The 13629-nt window shown below is 36.5% G+C and overlaps 1 protein-coding gene across 1 annotated transcript; it reads left to right on the forward strand.

Annotated features, from left to right (window-relative positions):
- The first annotated feature begins 914 nt into the window (after window positions 1-914).
- Window positions 915-12617, forward strand: LOC113579845 (RAS guanyl-releasing protein 1-like). Its single transcript, XM_027014029.2, has 16 exons — window positions 915-987; window positions 2537-2642; window positions 3458-3520; window positions 3923-4054; window positions 4865-5015; window positions 5568-5741; window positions 6018-6134; window positions 6508-6783; window positions 7317-7397; window positions 7571-7675; window positions 7940-8049; window positions 9811-9955; window positions 10048-10084; window positions 10214-10351; window positions 11605-11921; window positions 12465-12617. Exons 1-16 carry the CDS (start codon window positions 915-917, stop codon window positions 12615-12617), a joined length of 2178 nt encoding a protein of 725 aa, XP_026869830.2.
- The last annotated feature ends 1012 nt before the right edge of the window (window positions 12618-13629 follow it).

Below are 13629 nucleotides of genomic sequence, written 5' to 3' on the forward strand. Positions count from 1 at the left end.
TAGTTACGAGGCCATGGTCCAGTCTGACGCCATCCACATTTTCAGACATTTTCCAGCCCTTTATCAGTGGTTTGCTTCAGATCAAACGACTGCAGGTGCCAAGATATTTTGGGTGGCTGACCACTCTGTAGTGACAGTGACATGCTGGAAAACTCCAGCCACCCTGCTGGGCACAGCACACTTGCAACACTCACTATCTCAGTGCCTCCACTGTGCCGATGTTTTGCCACTCAAATAAACTACTGCGGTCTGGAGTGGTCCTGGGGTCAGAAACTGACCACTGATGAAATATGAAACAAACATTTTCAACATAAAAACATTACCATTACAGTACTTGTTATAACAAAAAACGTATTTAAGCTCTCTCTGTAGACACATATTGAGAATTTCCAGCATGTTAGTCACCACAGAGTAGGCAAATAATGCACACTTGTATTAAGCTGTATGTGTACAGCAGGATTGCTACTGTAGCAAGATGTTAATATTCTGTGCAATCACAACAATAAATAAAAATAAATTTAACGTCCAACCTGCTTATTTAAGCTATTTTTGTTAATACTGATATATTTTTATAACATTTTATTACATATATATATATATATATATATATATATATATATATATATATATATATATATATATATATATATATATATATATATATAAAATTTATTTATTTATTTATTTTACCAATAAATAATCTCATCCTCTGGTTCATGTGCATGTACACACTTGCACGCATGCACCACACACACAGTATGACATCTTTCTGCCACTCTCACAGTTACTCTGCTGGAAAGGAAAGGTGTACATATCTCCCTGCTAGACGTATAACCCGGACTGGAGGCACGCCACACGTATATTTACTGGATCCACATTAGCCCGACCAAGCCCAAGACTTAGAGGAGAAAAATATGACTGCTTTGGGCCAGTTTGCCAAGGGAGCCTCCTGGGAGGAACTCATTCATGCATGTGTCCAATGTTTTGGTAAGTAATCATATATTTATCATATATTTTTATGTGTTCATATTTATGCATATAGGAAAATTGATTATTTATTTAAATGTTACATAATTAAAAGTAAAAAAAAGTTTGATTTAGTTGTGCAGTACTGGTCTAAAATTAATGATCCGTTTTGGTATAAACATGTAAAGAAATTGAAAACAAAGAACATAATGAGTTTGGGTTTAGATTATGCCCTAGTTATGGATATAACCTTTCCTGATTATGCTTTGAGCACTGGCTATATTTTAATATTAATCACATTATTTGCACTTGTGAAACAAAACATTACAAAACATCAAGTAATTCTTACTGAAATCTTAACACTAATTTGTTAAATGATTGTGACTACTACATTAACATATTAGCTTTTCTTATTATTTTCTTTTAAAATAATAATAAAAAAACTAAACTAAAAAAAAGAAAATAGTGAGTAGAGCATTGGATGGTTCTTCTTAAGGAAGACTGGTCTCCAGAGTGATATCATGTTTGTCAGTGGATGAAATACTTTATAAACATTACTTCAAATGAATTTCACACAACATAACTGGCACATTCAGTGTTAGCCAGCTCAGCCTGTTCTACACACTTCTTCAGATTTGTTGAATAAAATAGACACTTCATACTTGATAGTTATATAGAACAAACTATTAATGCTAACATATATTTTTTTTTACTTGCTTGGATACATTTTTAAACAAGAATAAGATTTAAGCCAGAATGTAAGTGTTACTCATGTAGCAAGTCAACAATTAGGTAAAAATTAGGATAAATTATCTTCATTTGGTCTAAGAAGTCTAAGGTGAAGATTGAGGAAGGATTCAAAATAAAGCATGGCAAGTCTAGCTGCTCCTTACATCAGAAAGTCACCCCAGAGTCCCTGTGGATCAAGTGCCTTTTTGAAATGTGAAAGTATACATCAGGACCATATGAAGGATTACCTGAAAGCCACTGCATTTTTCAGAAAGGTCATTTCCCTAAATGGGCTCTCTCAGATGATGGACAGACTTTGAGGCCCCCAGCAGTCTACATCAATAGCACATGACATCATACCCAGCTGCCACTCCCACACTTCACAAATGGAACCCTGAGAGATAAATAAAACAAACTCAAAGCAAACAGAATATGTAACAATGTGCCAGGGTGACACATGGGTGCTGTTACTTTATGAGTGAAAATTCAATAGGAATCAAGAAATGTAAGAAGAAAAGTAATTGTACCTCCTGGCATAAACAACAGGTACAGCCCTTCTGAGCACAAGGGCTTAGTCAGAGCATTCTCCATGAAGGCTTGCTTCCACTGGATGTTATTTCAGACTTTTTGAGGACTCTCATAGCATTTCATAAGGATTCAGATGTCACCTGGGTCACTGCAAAAAATTCTATATTAATTTGCCATTGTGTTCTGAATCTATTGAGTGCTGAAATGTGTGTGTCCAGATATAAAGAAAGGGACTGTACTCACACTTACTCTACTAAATCACTGTATGGGACATTTCATTCATAGTATTTACTCTCTGCTTTTTGCTCCATAGATGATGATGGAAATGTCTGTCACAGCAGCCATCTGCTGAACATCATTCTCACCATGCACAGATTGCTGATGTCTCCCAAAGACTTACTGGACAAGATGGTTATCCTATATCCTTTGTCTTCATGCATTAGATAACATTGTAAATTAATCTTCCTTCAATTTACTTTTTATATATAATTTATATATACAATAAATGTTATAAATCAATCTATCTATATAATTTCTTATTATATATATATATATATATATATATATATATATATATATATATATATATATATATATATATATATATAACATTTATTTAACTTTTTTTTTTTTACTCGAAATTTTAGTAAAGTACACAGAGTTTACAGAGAAACGATGTTTCAGACAAAGGTCCTTCATCAGCTGTTCAAGCAAAGTACTACTGAATTAGTAGTAGGAGGAGCCAGTTTATATATGAAAACATAGATGTTTAAATCCTAGCATTCATTCCATGGGATTCTAAAGTTCCAAGAGTGCAGATCAGTTCTTTTATAGTTCTTTGATTTTTCTAATTTCATTGCTGCCACAGCAACAACTGGCAATGTAAACAAATATGTCTTTAATGCAATGTCTATTAGTATTAATACACCTTGCCACTGGAAATGACAATTTGAATCTGGTCTGAAGATGTTCAACAATCCTACAAATTAAACAGTGGCTAATATTATACTTAAACATTACAGAATCATCCCGGATGATGCAGAGACCCAATCCCTTTTAAGGATTTTCCACTTATCTCCAACAGACAAGACAAAAACATCAAAGATATGCTCATAAAAAAAATTAAAAAAACCAACACTGCAAGTCACAACAAACAAACAAACAAAAAACACATATAATTGACTCTTCTGGGTTCCCTTTTTTTCTTAGCAATTTTCCTCAATTTTTTCCTTACCTTCAAAAGTACACTGGAGGGTGACAACTCTGCAGAGTGCCTGAAAATGTGCTATTTCATTCAGTAAGGGTTTAATATTCCTACAGAAAATACCCAGATAAAAGAATACATTTAATTTGAAAAGATAGCTTATAAGCATATTCACTTCAAAGCATAATAACTGGAAACACACACATTTGTATCATAGTAAGCACTTTGAAATCTGTCACTTAAAGCATAGTTAGTATGCAGGTATTATCTAAAACCAACCATGTCCTGCACCAACTAATGATTAGTTTAGCATGTTGAACTTCTAAGATGGCTCACAGCACACATCAATAATTTGTATATACACAAATTCCTGTACATGAATGAGTTTATTTTAATTACATTTCAAAAAATGTCAAGCATTAAGCTCTGAAGGAAACAAACCTATATTATTTTTGTATTTTGCCTATACACATTGTGTATGTGTTTTCTCTACAGGTACTGGATAAGTGAGTTTTGGACTATGTTTCAGTTGCACAGTTGTCTGGCAGACTCCTTGGAACAGTTCAAAGAGCTTATGAGAGAACATGGTCAACAGAAACTATGTTCTTTACTACAAACTAAATGGATGTGAGTGTCACAGTATCACTCTTGCTTTGTGACTTATGCATAAATACTCAACTTGGTCCTCTTCACTATTTTTAAGATATCTGTTTTACCATAGCTTCAGGTGCATATCAGTTAGACTATAACTTACACAGTGGTAAGTTTAATAGATACACATACTCTGTAGCTGTTCCTGTATCTTACCAATCTTTTTTTTTAAACCTAATTCTATATACTCAGACGTTAACTAATGGTAACTTGTCTTGTTCTCTGAATTACTATGCCATTTTCCAATGGCTTATTTCATGATTGACCCCTTTCTTTTAAAAAAGGATAGGTGATATTTGAACATTTATGTATGTATGTATATATAATCAGTCTATACTTAAAAAAGATGTTTTTACTTAAACTGAGTTTACCTGTAGCTAGAGCACGTAGAGCGTGGTATTAGTAATAAATTCATGGGTTCAGTTCCAAGGAGTGCACATAGTGTCATTTTGATGAATATGTCAGTTGCTCTGGATAGGAGTGTCTGCCACATACTGTAAATGTGACATCTGCACTTTGGTCAAAACAAGTTCATTCACGAAAGAGGCCAATAAAAGTTGGCACAACATACACAAGGTACAGGAATCTATTGTAGTGAATGCTATCAGGAATGGTGGAATACAATTGAATTTACTGTGTGTGTTAGCCTGGTAGGTATAGCTGTAGAGTAGGTGTAATTAATAAAGCAGTCCCTGAGTGTTTAATTGACTTGTGTTTAACTCATATAGGTTGACTTAATATGTGCCTAAATAGATTCTGTTAATGATGGTAATGATTCTGGTTTAGGGGTGACAGAGAATGGTCTCAAAAAGCCAGTCAGAAAATCAAGGCCAGCAATAAGAAGAGGAAAGTATCTCTGCTATTCGACCATTTGGAGCCAGTGGAATTAGCAGAACACCTCACCTATTTGGAATTCAAATCTTTCTGCAGAATATCTGTAAGTAAATTACTCTTTCTTAGTACTTTTAGGGAGTGTTCTTGGCTCTTGTTTCCATTAAAAATACAGATTATGACAGGAAATTAAATGCATTCTAAATCTGCTTTTTTATTGATGGGGTCAAGATGTACACTCCCCCCACCCTTATGTACACAGGTGACATTGCTTCTCATATTGTGTTGCCACTGTGGAATTAGATTGAAACGGTGTTGGAAGATCGGTGAAAACTGAGTTTATTCATCCAGTGTGAGAGAACACAGAACCAAGAAGTCTCACAGACAAGATGAAAAAAATGGAAAAAAAGACAGTCATGGCTATGAGACACATACTTCACAGAGATCAAGAACTGTTTCATATCTAATATAAAAAGACATTACTGATGTAGCAAGTTGCATTTCAGGAATCCTTGATGTATTCATTTTAGTATTTTTAGCATTCCTAATTGAGTGATCTTGTACAACTTCAGTGGCTTATGGTGGTTCAGTTGCTTTTGGACCTGTACCTATTTATTTAACTTGTAATTAAGTAAGCAGGTAAACTGTTGTATTTCAGTTTGTAGATTACCAGAAGTACATCAAAAGCGATAGTTTAACAGAGAATCCAACAATGGAACGTTCCATTGCTCTCTGCAATGGCATCTCCCAGTGGGTACAGCTAATGGTGCTCAGTCGACCAACTGCTCAGCTCCGAGCTGAAGTCTTTACCAAATTTATCTATGTTGCACAGGTAACATGCTTAATGCATCAATAACATCACCTGAACATTTTGCAGTCTCTACAAAATCTAATTCATTAATCCTGAACAAGCAATGTTTATTGAGGTTAGCATTGGTTATGATGATATAGGTCATTTTTCATGTAACTATTGTCCTACAAGCATTATAGGCATCACAAATAGGCAGATCAAAACACACTTTTTGAAAATCTTCATACCCTCTGCATATTATGTCCTCTTGACCTATTTAGTTGTATTCATTACCTGATACTGTGATTTTGGCTGCAGAACCTTCAGCAGATGCAGAACTTCAACACACTAATGGCTGTAGTGGGAGGACTCTGTCACAGCTCTATCTCCAGACTGAAAGACACTTGTACCTATGTGCCAAATGAGACCACCAAGGTAGAGTTTGCATTGTGCCTGCTTTGACAAAGTATAATGCTTTTTTATGAACACAGATACAACATCTAAAATTATTATAGTTTTTTTTGTGTGTGTGTGTGTGTGTGATACATTCCTAAACATCATAGCACGCTCATTTCAAACTGACATATGCAGTATGCACTCTTAAGCCTCTGATTGTTACTGTTTGATTGATTTAAAAATAAACCACTAATCAGTTGATTTATTTGTGGAAAGAAGGCCTAAACATCAAAATACCAAACCACTCCAGCATTGTAATTATGTGTTGAAAAGCATACTGTATAATTTAGTACTACATGATTGGACGATTTGGAACGGTATTATTAAGACTTGCTGATGGTCCCCTCCACAGGTTTTGAATGAAATGACAGATCTTCTCTCATCATCTCGAAACTATGAGACTTACAGACAAGCATATTGCAAGTGCACAGGCTTCAAGATCCCCATCTTGGGGGTCCATTTAAAAGACCTGATTGCTGTGAACGAAGCTATGACTGACTATGTGGAGAATGGGAAAATCAACATACAGAAGCTTCAGGCACTCTATAACCACATCAGCGAGCTCATCCAGCTACAGCATAATCCCCCCCTTCTTGACGCAAACAAAGACCTAGTTCACTTACTGACTGTTAGTACTATCTGTAACCATTGTAACATTCAATTTATACATCTGTATTTTGGTTGTTTTTGTTTCCTAGAGTGTAAATGCAGAATAAATGTAGTCATTAGTGTAATAAATTAAGCTTCAGTCCACAAGCTGTTATATCACCAGAATTATTAACCACTCTCTCATAGTATCAGAAGTCATGACTGATTAACTGCATGTAGTATTGAATAAAATAGAAAGATTAGGCATTTTGTTTTAAGATAAGCACAATACAAATGGTAAAAAACAGTTTTATGAGGTATATCACAGTTTTCTTAATATTACCACTTGTAATCTGAATAAATGTGACCTGCATAAGTTTCACATATTCAAACATCAGCAGAGACCTGGAGAATGTGATGTTCTTTCTTGCTTAAACTACATATGGGTGTTTTTTTTTGTTTTGTTTTTTACATCCTCCCAGTCTCTGGCCTAGTTTGAAATGTTTATTATAGGTAGAATTAATTCATAACATTTGGGATAAAAAAGAAAAATATGTGTGCTCTTCCACTCAGCTGTCACTTGACTTGTATTACACTGAGGACGAAATCTATGAGCTATCATATGCAAGAGAACCCAGGAACCACAGAGCTCCTGTGAGTGAAGTTGCAACCAGTATCTGCATGTGCATGATAAAAAACTATATTACAGACAACTATGGCACAATGCTAATGTATTTAACGTTTACATATTTATTAAGTGGTCCACATTGTGCCAAGTCAGAGCAATATGTGTTATATATAGTATTTACTGCGTTATTTTCTTCTAGCCAGCAACCCCTTATAGACCTCCAGTGGTGGCAGACTGGGCTTCAGGTGTAGCGCCCAAACCAGATCCCAAAACCATCAGCAAGCATGTTCAGAGAATGGTCGATGTGAGTGTGCCAATAACACTGAAAATCCTTTCTGTGACTTTCCTCTGGATTAGAAGAGAGGCCCCATAGTTTATCTTAGGTTAAACAGGAAAAAATATACTGACATCTTTGTTTAATTTAACATTTTTTATGGATGTCATTCTACTATTATAAGGTTGATTTAAAAAGACCAGTATCATTTTGTTTATTAGAGTAAAACATTACTTTAAGAATACACATCAGTCATACGTGTTTATTTTGGTCTTTTCTCCTCTGTTTTGACAGTCTGTATTTACAAACTATGACCATGATGGAAGGGGGTTCATCTCTCAGGAAGACTTTGAAAAAATTGCTGCAAGCTTTCCTTTTTCATTCTGTGTTATGGACAAGGATAAGTGAGTGCCAAATATGTTTATAGTTCACTGAAGTAAATAGCCCCAGGGGTACGGGGGAATTCCAAAAAACAGGATTTCTCAGTTTAGCCAGATAACTTAAGCCCAAAGTCAAGCCTGTCCAACAGGAGAAGAGTTCAGGGACATTCCTTTTGGACAATCGTCAACTTTGAGTTTATCTGGCCAAACAGAAATCCTGCTTTGTAAAATATCCCCCAGCTCTGTACATGAAATATACATAAAAAACATCTTCATGCTTAAAAGCAATGTGAAAGAAATAATCTTAATGTTTAAAACAGCAGATACCAAGAAATTCATAAACAAACTGTAAAATTAACCTTTTCTTTTCTAGCCTAAAGACATGTGCATTAGACTCTTTGTTGAGCTCATAGCCAAACATATACAGTGCATCTATGAGATTTTCACACCTTTTCAAGTTTTCTACATTTAACTATGTGTCAGACATATCTTAACATGCAAGTTTTTTTTCTCATCATGCAGTACTACACAACGACAGGTTTTGGGAACATTTTGTAAATTTAATAAAAAGAATAATGAAAAACATTCCTTTTACATACGTTTTCAGACCCTTGACTTCTTGGAAATGATCCTATGCCTTTCTGTTGGCCATTTCTCCCATTGTTCTTTCATTCAAGCCCAACCAGAGGGAATGGGGAGCCTTGGTGCACAGCAATTTTCAGCATGCTCTATTGGGTCCATACTCTGGCTGGGCTTCTCTAGGATTTCCAGGACTAATGTCTTTCAGAAGGATTTTTGTCTGGCCATTGGCCATTACTACAAAGGCCTGCTTGGTGGAGTGCTCCACCAATTATTCTTATGTAGGGTTCTCCCATCTCTATTAAGGACCTCTGGTTCTCATTCATAGTGACTTTTGAGTTCTTGGTTTTCTGTGTGGCCATGTACTCAATTTGTTTGGGTGGCCAGATCTTGGAAGACTGTGATTCCAAACATCTAACATTGAGAATAATGCCAGCTACTGTCGTCTTAAGCACATTTGATGCTGTACTGTAGAAGCATGTTAAGGACCATGGTATTAAAGGAAGATGCACCAGAGCTTTGTGACTGCCATAATAAAGGGTCTGAAAACTTGTATAGATGCAACATTTCAGGCTTTTATTTTGAATAAAGAGTTGAACCCACTATAAAATACATACATACTAAAATGTGGAAAATTTGAAAGAGTCTAAAAACTGTATGTACTATATGCATTATCAACTCCACAGGGAACTCTAGATTATTTAGAATAATGTATGTATGTAAATTTTTAGAAGTTGGTGCTCTTGGTTGTGAAGTAGCCTGAACAAGAAAAACCCATAACTGAGGCATCAGAATATAATTATGTATGATGATACTGGATTTTCAGTAGGTCTACTATACATAAAACTTCAAAATTTGTTGCGTGTGGTGATTTGGAACATGAGGCCAGTCTGATGATCCCTGTGGGTATACTTGATAGGCAGTTGAAGTTACCAAGTGAACCACCCAAACAGTTAACTGAGATTAGCTATGACTAGTTTCAAGTAATGTAACTGGAAGGGTTTCTCAGATGTAGGTTAAATTTAATCCTGAACTAGTCTAAGTAAACAAAACACTGCAGATACTGCCAGCAGTTGTGCAGTAATCTGGCCTATACGGTACAGGTTTCAAACCTGAGCCATGGTTATATGTAGACTTAAATATACATAAATATATAGAATTTGCAGCTCCTGTAGTCACACTGTGCCCTTGCTGTGTCATCACCAGAGATGGGCTTATCAGCAGAGATGAGATCATGGCTTATTTCATGCGGGCTAGTGTGATCTGCTCCAAACTTGGCCTTGGGTTCTCTCACAACTTCCAAGAGACCACATACATGAGGCCTACCTTCTGTGACAACTGCTCAGGATTTGTAGGTCTTCTTCTCACATATTAGTTATCATATGGCTGTGTGCATCCTTTTTGACTAAAATGATGAACATGTATTTATTTTTTCTTTTGCAGTTATGGGGGGTCATTAAGCAGGGCTACAGATGCAGAGGTGAATATTCACTCATTTTCTATTAAATAACTCTGGTTTAATTTTATATAATTCTGTCAATTAAAATATCTATATTGTCTAAGGTTGTTTTATTTACATCTGATCCTCTTGATTGTGATGATCTTGTAGACTGTGGAATGAATTGTCATAAATCCTGCAAAGATCAAGTAGCATTTGAGTGCAAGAAGAACATCAAAAGTGGCAACAATGCAGACTGGAGCCCAGCTTCTAATACTATAGACACTACAGCAGCTGGAGGTCATGATGGTGAGATTATTAAAACATGTTAAGCAATAAATTGTAGCCAAAGGTATTCACTCACCTATCCAAATCATTGAATTCAGATGTTCCAATCACTTCCAAGGCCACAGGTATATACAACCAAGCACCTAGGTATGCAGACTGCTCCTACAAACATTTGTGAAAGAATGGGTTGCTCTCAGGATCTCAGTGAATTCCAGCATGGTACCATGATAGGATGCCACCTGTGCAGCAAGTCTAGTCGTGAAATTTCCTCGCTACTAAATATTCCACAGTCAACTGTCAGTGATATTATAATAAAGTGGAAGCGATTGAGAATGACAGCAACTCAGCCACAAAGTAGTAGGCCACATAAAATGACAGAGGGATCAGCAAATGCTGAGGTGTATTGTGTGCAGAGGTTGCCAACTTTCTGCAGAGTCAATCACTACAGATCTCCAAACTTTATGTGCCCTTCAGATTAGCTCAAGAACGGCGCATAGGGAGCTTCATGGAATGGGTTTCAATGGCCGAGCAGCTGCAATCCGATGGACAAGTCTGGGTTTGGCAGTTGCAGGAGAATATACTTGTCGGACTGAATTGTGCCAAGTGGAGGGGGGATTAGGGTGTGGGGTTGTTTTTTAGGAGGTGGGCTCAGCCCCTTAGTTCCAGTGAAAGGAATTGTTAATGCTGTTAATTGGGTTAATTTGTTTAATTTGGAATTGTTAATGGTAACTCTTTGGGAACAGTTTGGGGATGGCCCCTTCCTGTTCCAACATGACTGCGCACCAGGGCACAAAGCAAGGTCCATAAAGACATGGATGAGCGGATTTTGTGTGGAAGAACTTGACTGGCCTGCACAGATAGAACACCTTTGGGATGATTTAGAGTGGATACTGCGAGCCAGGCCTTCTCGCTCTACATCAGTGTCTGACCTCACAAATGCGCTTTTGGAAGAATGGTCAAAAGTTCCCATAAACACACTCCTAAACCTTGTGGAAAGCCTTCCCAGAATAGTTGAAGCTGTTATAGCTGCAAAGGGTGGGCTAGCATCATATTAAACTCTATGGATTAAGTTTGGGATGTCACTCAGGTTCATATGCTTGCAAAGGCAAACGAGTGAATACTTTTGGCAATATAGTTAGTGTGTGTGCGTGTACAATACCAGCTGGATTGTCAAACTCTGTGGTTTATTTACATTTAAACATTTTATGATGTTGGATCCTGTTCTATGTGAGGGCTGAATTTGTAACTTGTCCATTTTTCTGCAATAATTACAGATGAAAGCCGGTTCATATACCCATCAGATTCTCCAACAGATAATTCTGAGTGCCATAAACAGTCCAGCCCAAGTTCTACCTCCAACACCAGTTTTACTGTTCTACCATCAAGAAGCGTTTTGGTACAGAGAAGTAGCCAGACAGAAGCTGTTTCAGCAGCCAGTCAACTACAGCTCTCCCTGCTATCACCAAGCCCCATCGCCCTCACCCCTTGCCCCAGCCCTGTGCCCCAGCGCAAGAGAGCTTGTGCCAACAAGACCTCCACCACCCTGATACCTGGGGAGGAGAATAAGTTCACCTATGAAGCTTTGGAAAAGGTTGGTTGTGTTAATGTAAATTCTTATGCTTTGTTCAAAATACTACATACTACTCTCCTACAACATACTAACATGATTGAGCCCCAAATCAGTATGCAACCAAAATAAACTTTTCCAGTAAGTGAACGATACCCATACTACTTCCACCAAATATTACAGCAAGCAGAGTTCTCTTTATGGTGTACTACATCCAGTAATGCCATGGTGGCAGAAAAGCTTTCACAGGTGGGCAGAACCTTCATACATTCACGTGACCTTATGGATTGTATGGTTTGCCTCTATACTGGATAGTATACAGCATATTGCTAAGGGGACCAGAATGCAGTATACAGTGGCCTATATAATATGTAGTAGACTATTTTGAACATAGCTCTAGTCTTTATTTAATCCATAGTCTGCATAATTTAAATATTCTAGAAATATACCATTTGATTTTCTGTCTTTCTTTGATCAGAGAATTTTTATAGTACAAAGATTTGAAGTCTTTCAACATAAACATTTTCATCAGTACAGCACATTTCCGTAATCTGTCCATGTGCTCAGGAGAACCAGTCTCTATCAAAGAGCAACAAGAGCCTCAGACGGAAGTTGAAAGAAGCCGAGCATGAGGTGGAGATACTTAAGACACTTTTAAAACGACACACTCTTCCATCAGTGGAGGAGGATTCCTCTTCTTCTTCTTCTTCTTCTTCTTAACCTCCTCTTTAGGTATGTTAATACAGAACCAAGGATACAGCTGTAGTATCACAAATCAGATATTTTTTCAGGGCTTTCTGGACACACAACTCCGATCATTTCAAATCAGAAATTTGATAACTTTCGTATGTGGTCCTAGATCGTATTAGTATCCAATTCATGTCATGCGACTTGAATGAGAACAAGCAGAGCAGATTTCATGTGACTTTTTGCCTATACGCAGGTCCCTGTCGACAAAACATGAGGGGAGCAATAGTGTGCAATGTGTGCATGCATGCTGTTTCAAAGGACAGGTGTGTTCCACATTAGATTATGACAATTATGAATGTCAAGATAGGCAAATCAGATCTGGGCAATATGGTTGGAATTGATCAAGAATGTGAATGTAGTCTTTGTAGCTTACATATTAAGTTTTATTGCAGTTCCCTCTTGAATTAAATAAATAGTAGCTACTGTTTAGATATCTGTGAGACTTTAATATCAGACCTCGCAAATAATTGTTGTTAAACTAGCTTGGATAGCCAGGGCATTTCAAAAACACTTGGGTGGATACATAACTAATTTAGCCTAATACGATTCATTTAAATAGTTACATATGACAATGTGAAAATGGATAATTAATAGCATGGAAACACTTGTTTCATCAGGTTTACTACAGCAGCTAGGTAAATCAACTTGGTATTTGTCATTATATAGTCACATTTATATTGCATTTGTACTTGACAAATTATTAAATTTAGCAGCACATTCTTTTGTATATACATATTTGTTAATTTTCCCCCATGTATCCTCATAAATGAAAATAGCCCCCTGGTGAAATAGGCTACCACGCATGTTACTTTGTGACTATGATCTAAATCAACATGTTAATGCGCTTTATTTTGTGCTTAACTAAGTTACCCAAGTTTCAATAGTTTTAGTGTTTTTCTATTATATTTTAAATCAGCAGTAACCAGGACTACTTCTGGAGTTCCACATCCATCCCAGGTATAATACTCTTCTAATGTTGCAT

Source organism: Electrophorus electricus, chromosome 13 (assembly GCF_013358815.1).
Source record: "Electrophorus electricus isolate fEleEle1 chromosome 13, fEleEle1.pri, whole genome shotgun sequence".
Classification (NCBI taxonomy): domain Eukaryota; kingdom Metazoa; phylum Chordata; class Actinopteri; order Gymnotiformes; family Gymnotidae; genus Electrophorus; species Electrophorus electricus.

Coding starts and splice junctions, on each gene's coding strand:
- LOC113579845 (XM_027014029.2), top strand. CDS start 915: ATGACTGCTTTGGGCCAGTTTGCCAAGGGAGCCTCCTGGGAGGAACTC. Junction 7,676..7,939: donor ATGTTCAGAGAATGGTCGAT/GTGAGTGTGCCA, acceptor CTGTTTTGACAG/TCTGTATTTACAAACTATGA. Junction 9,956..10,047: donor GTGACAACTGCTCAGGATTT/GTAGGTCTTCTT, acceptor TTTCTTTTGCAG/TTATGGGGGGTCATTAAGCA.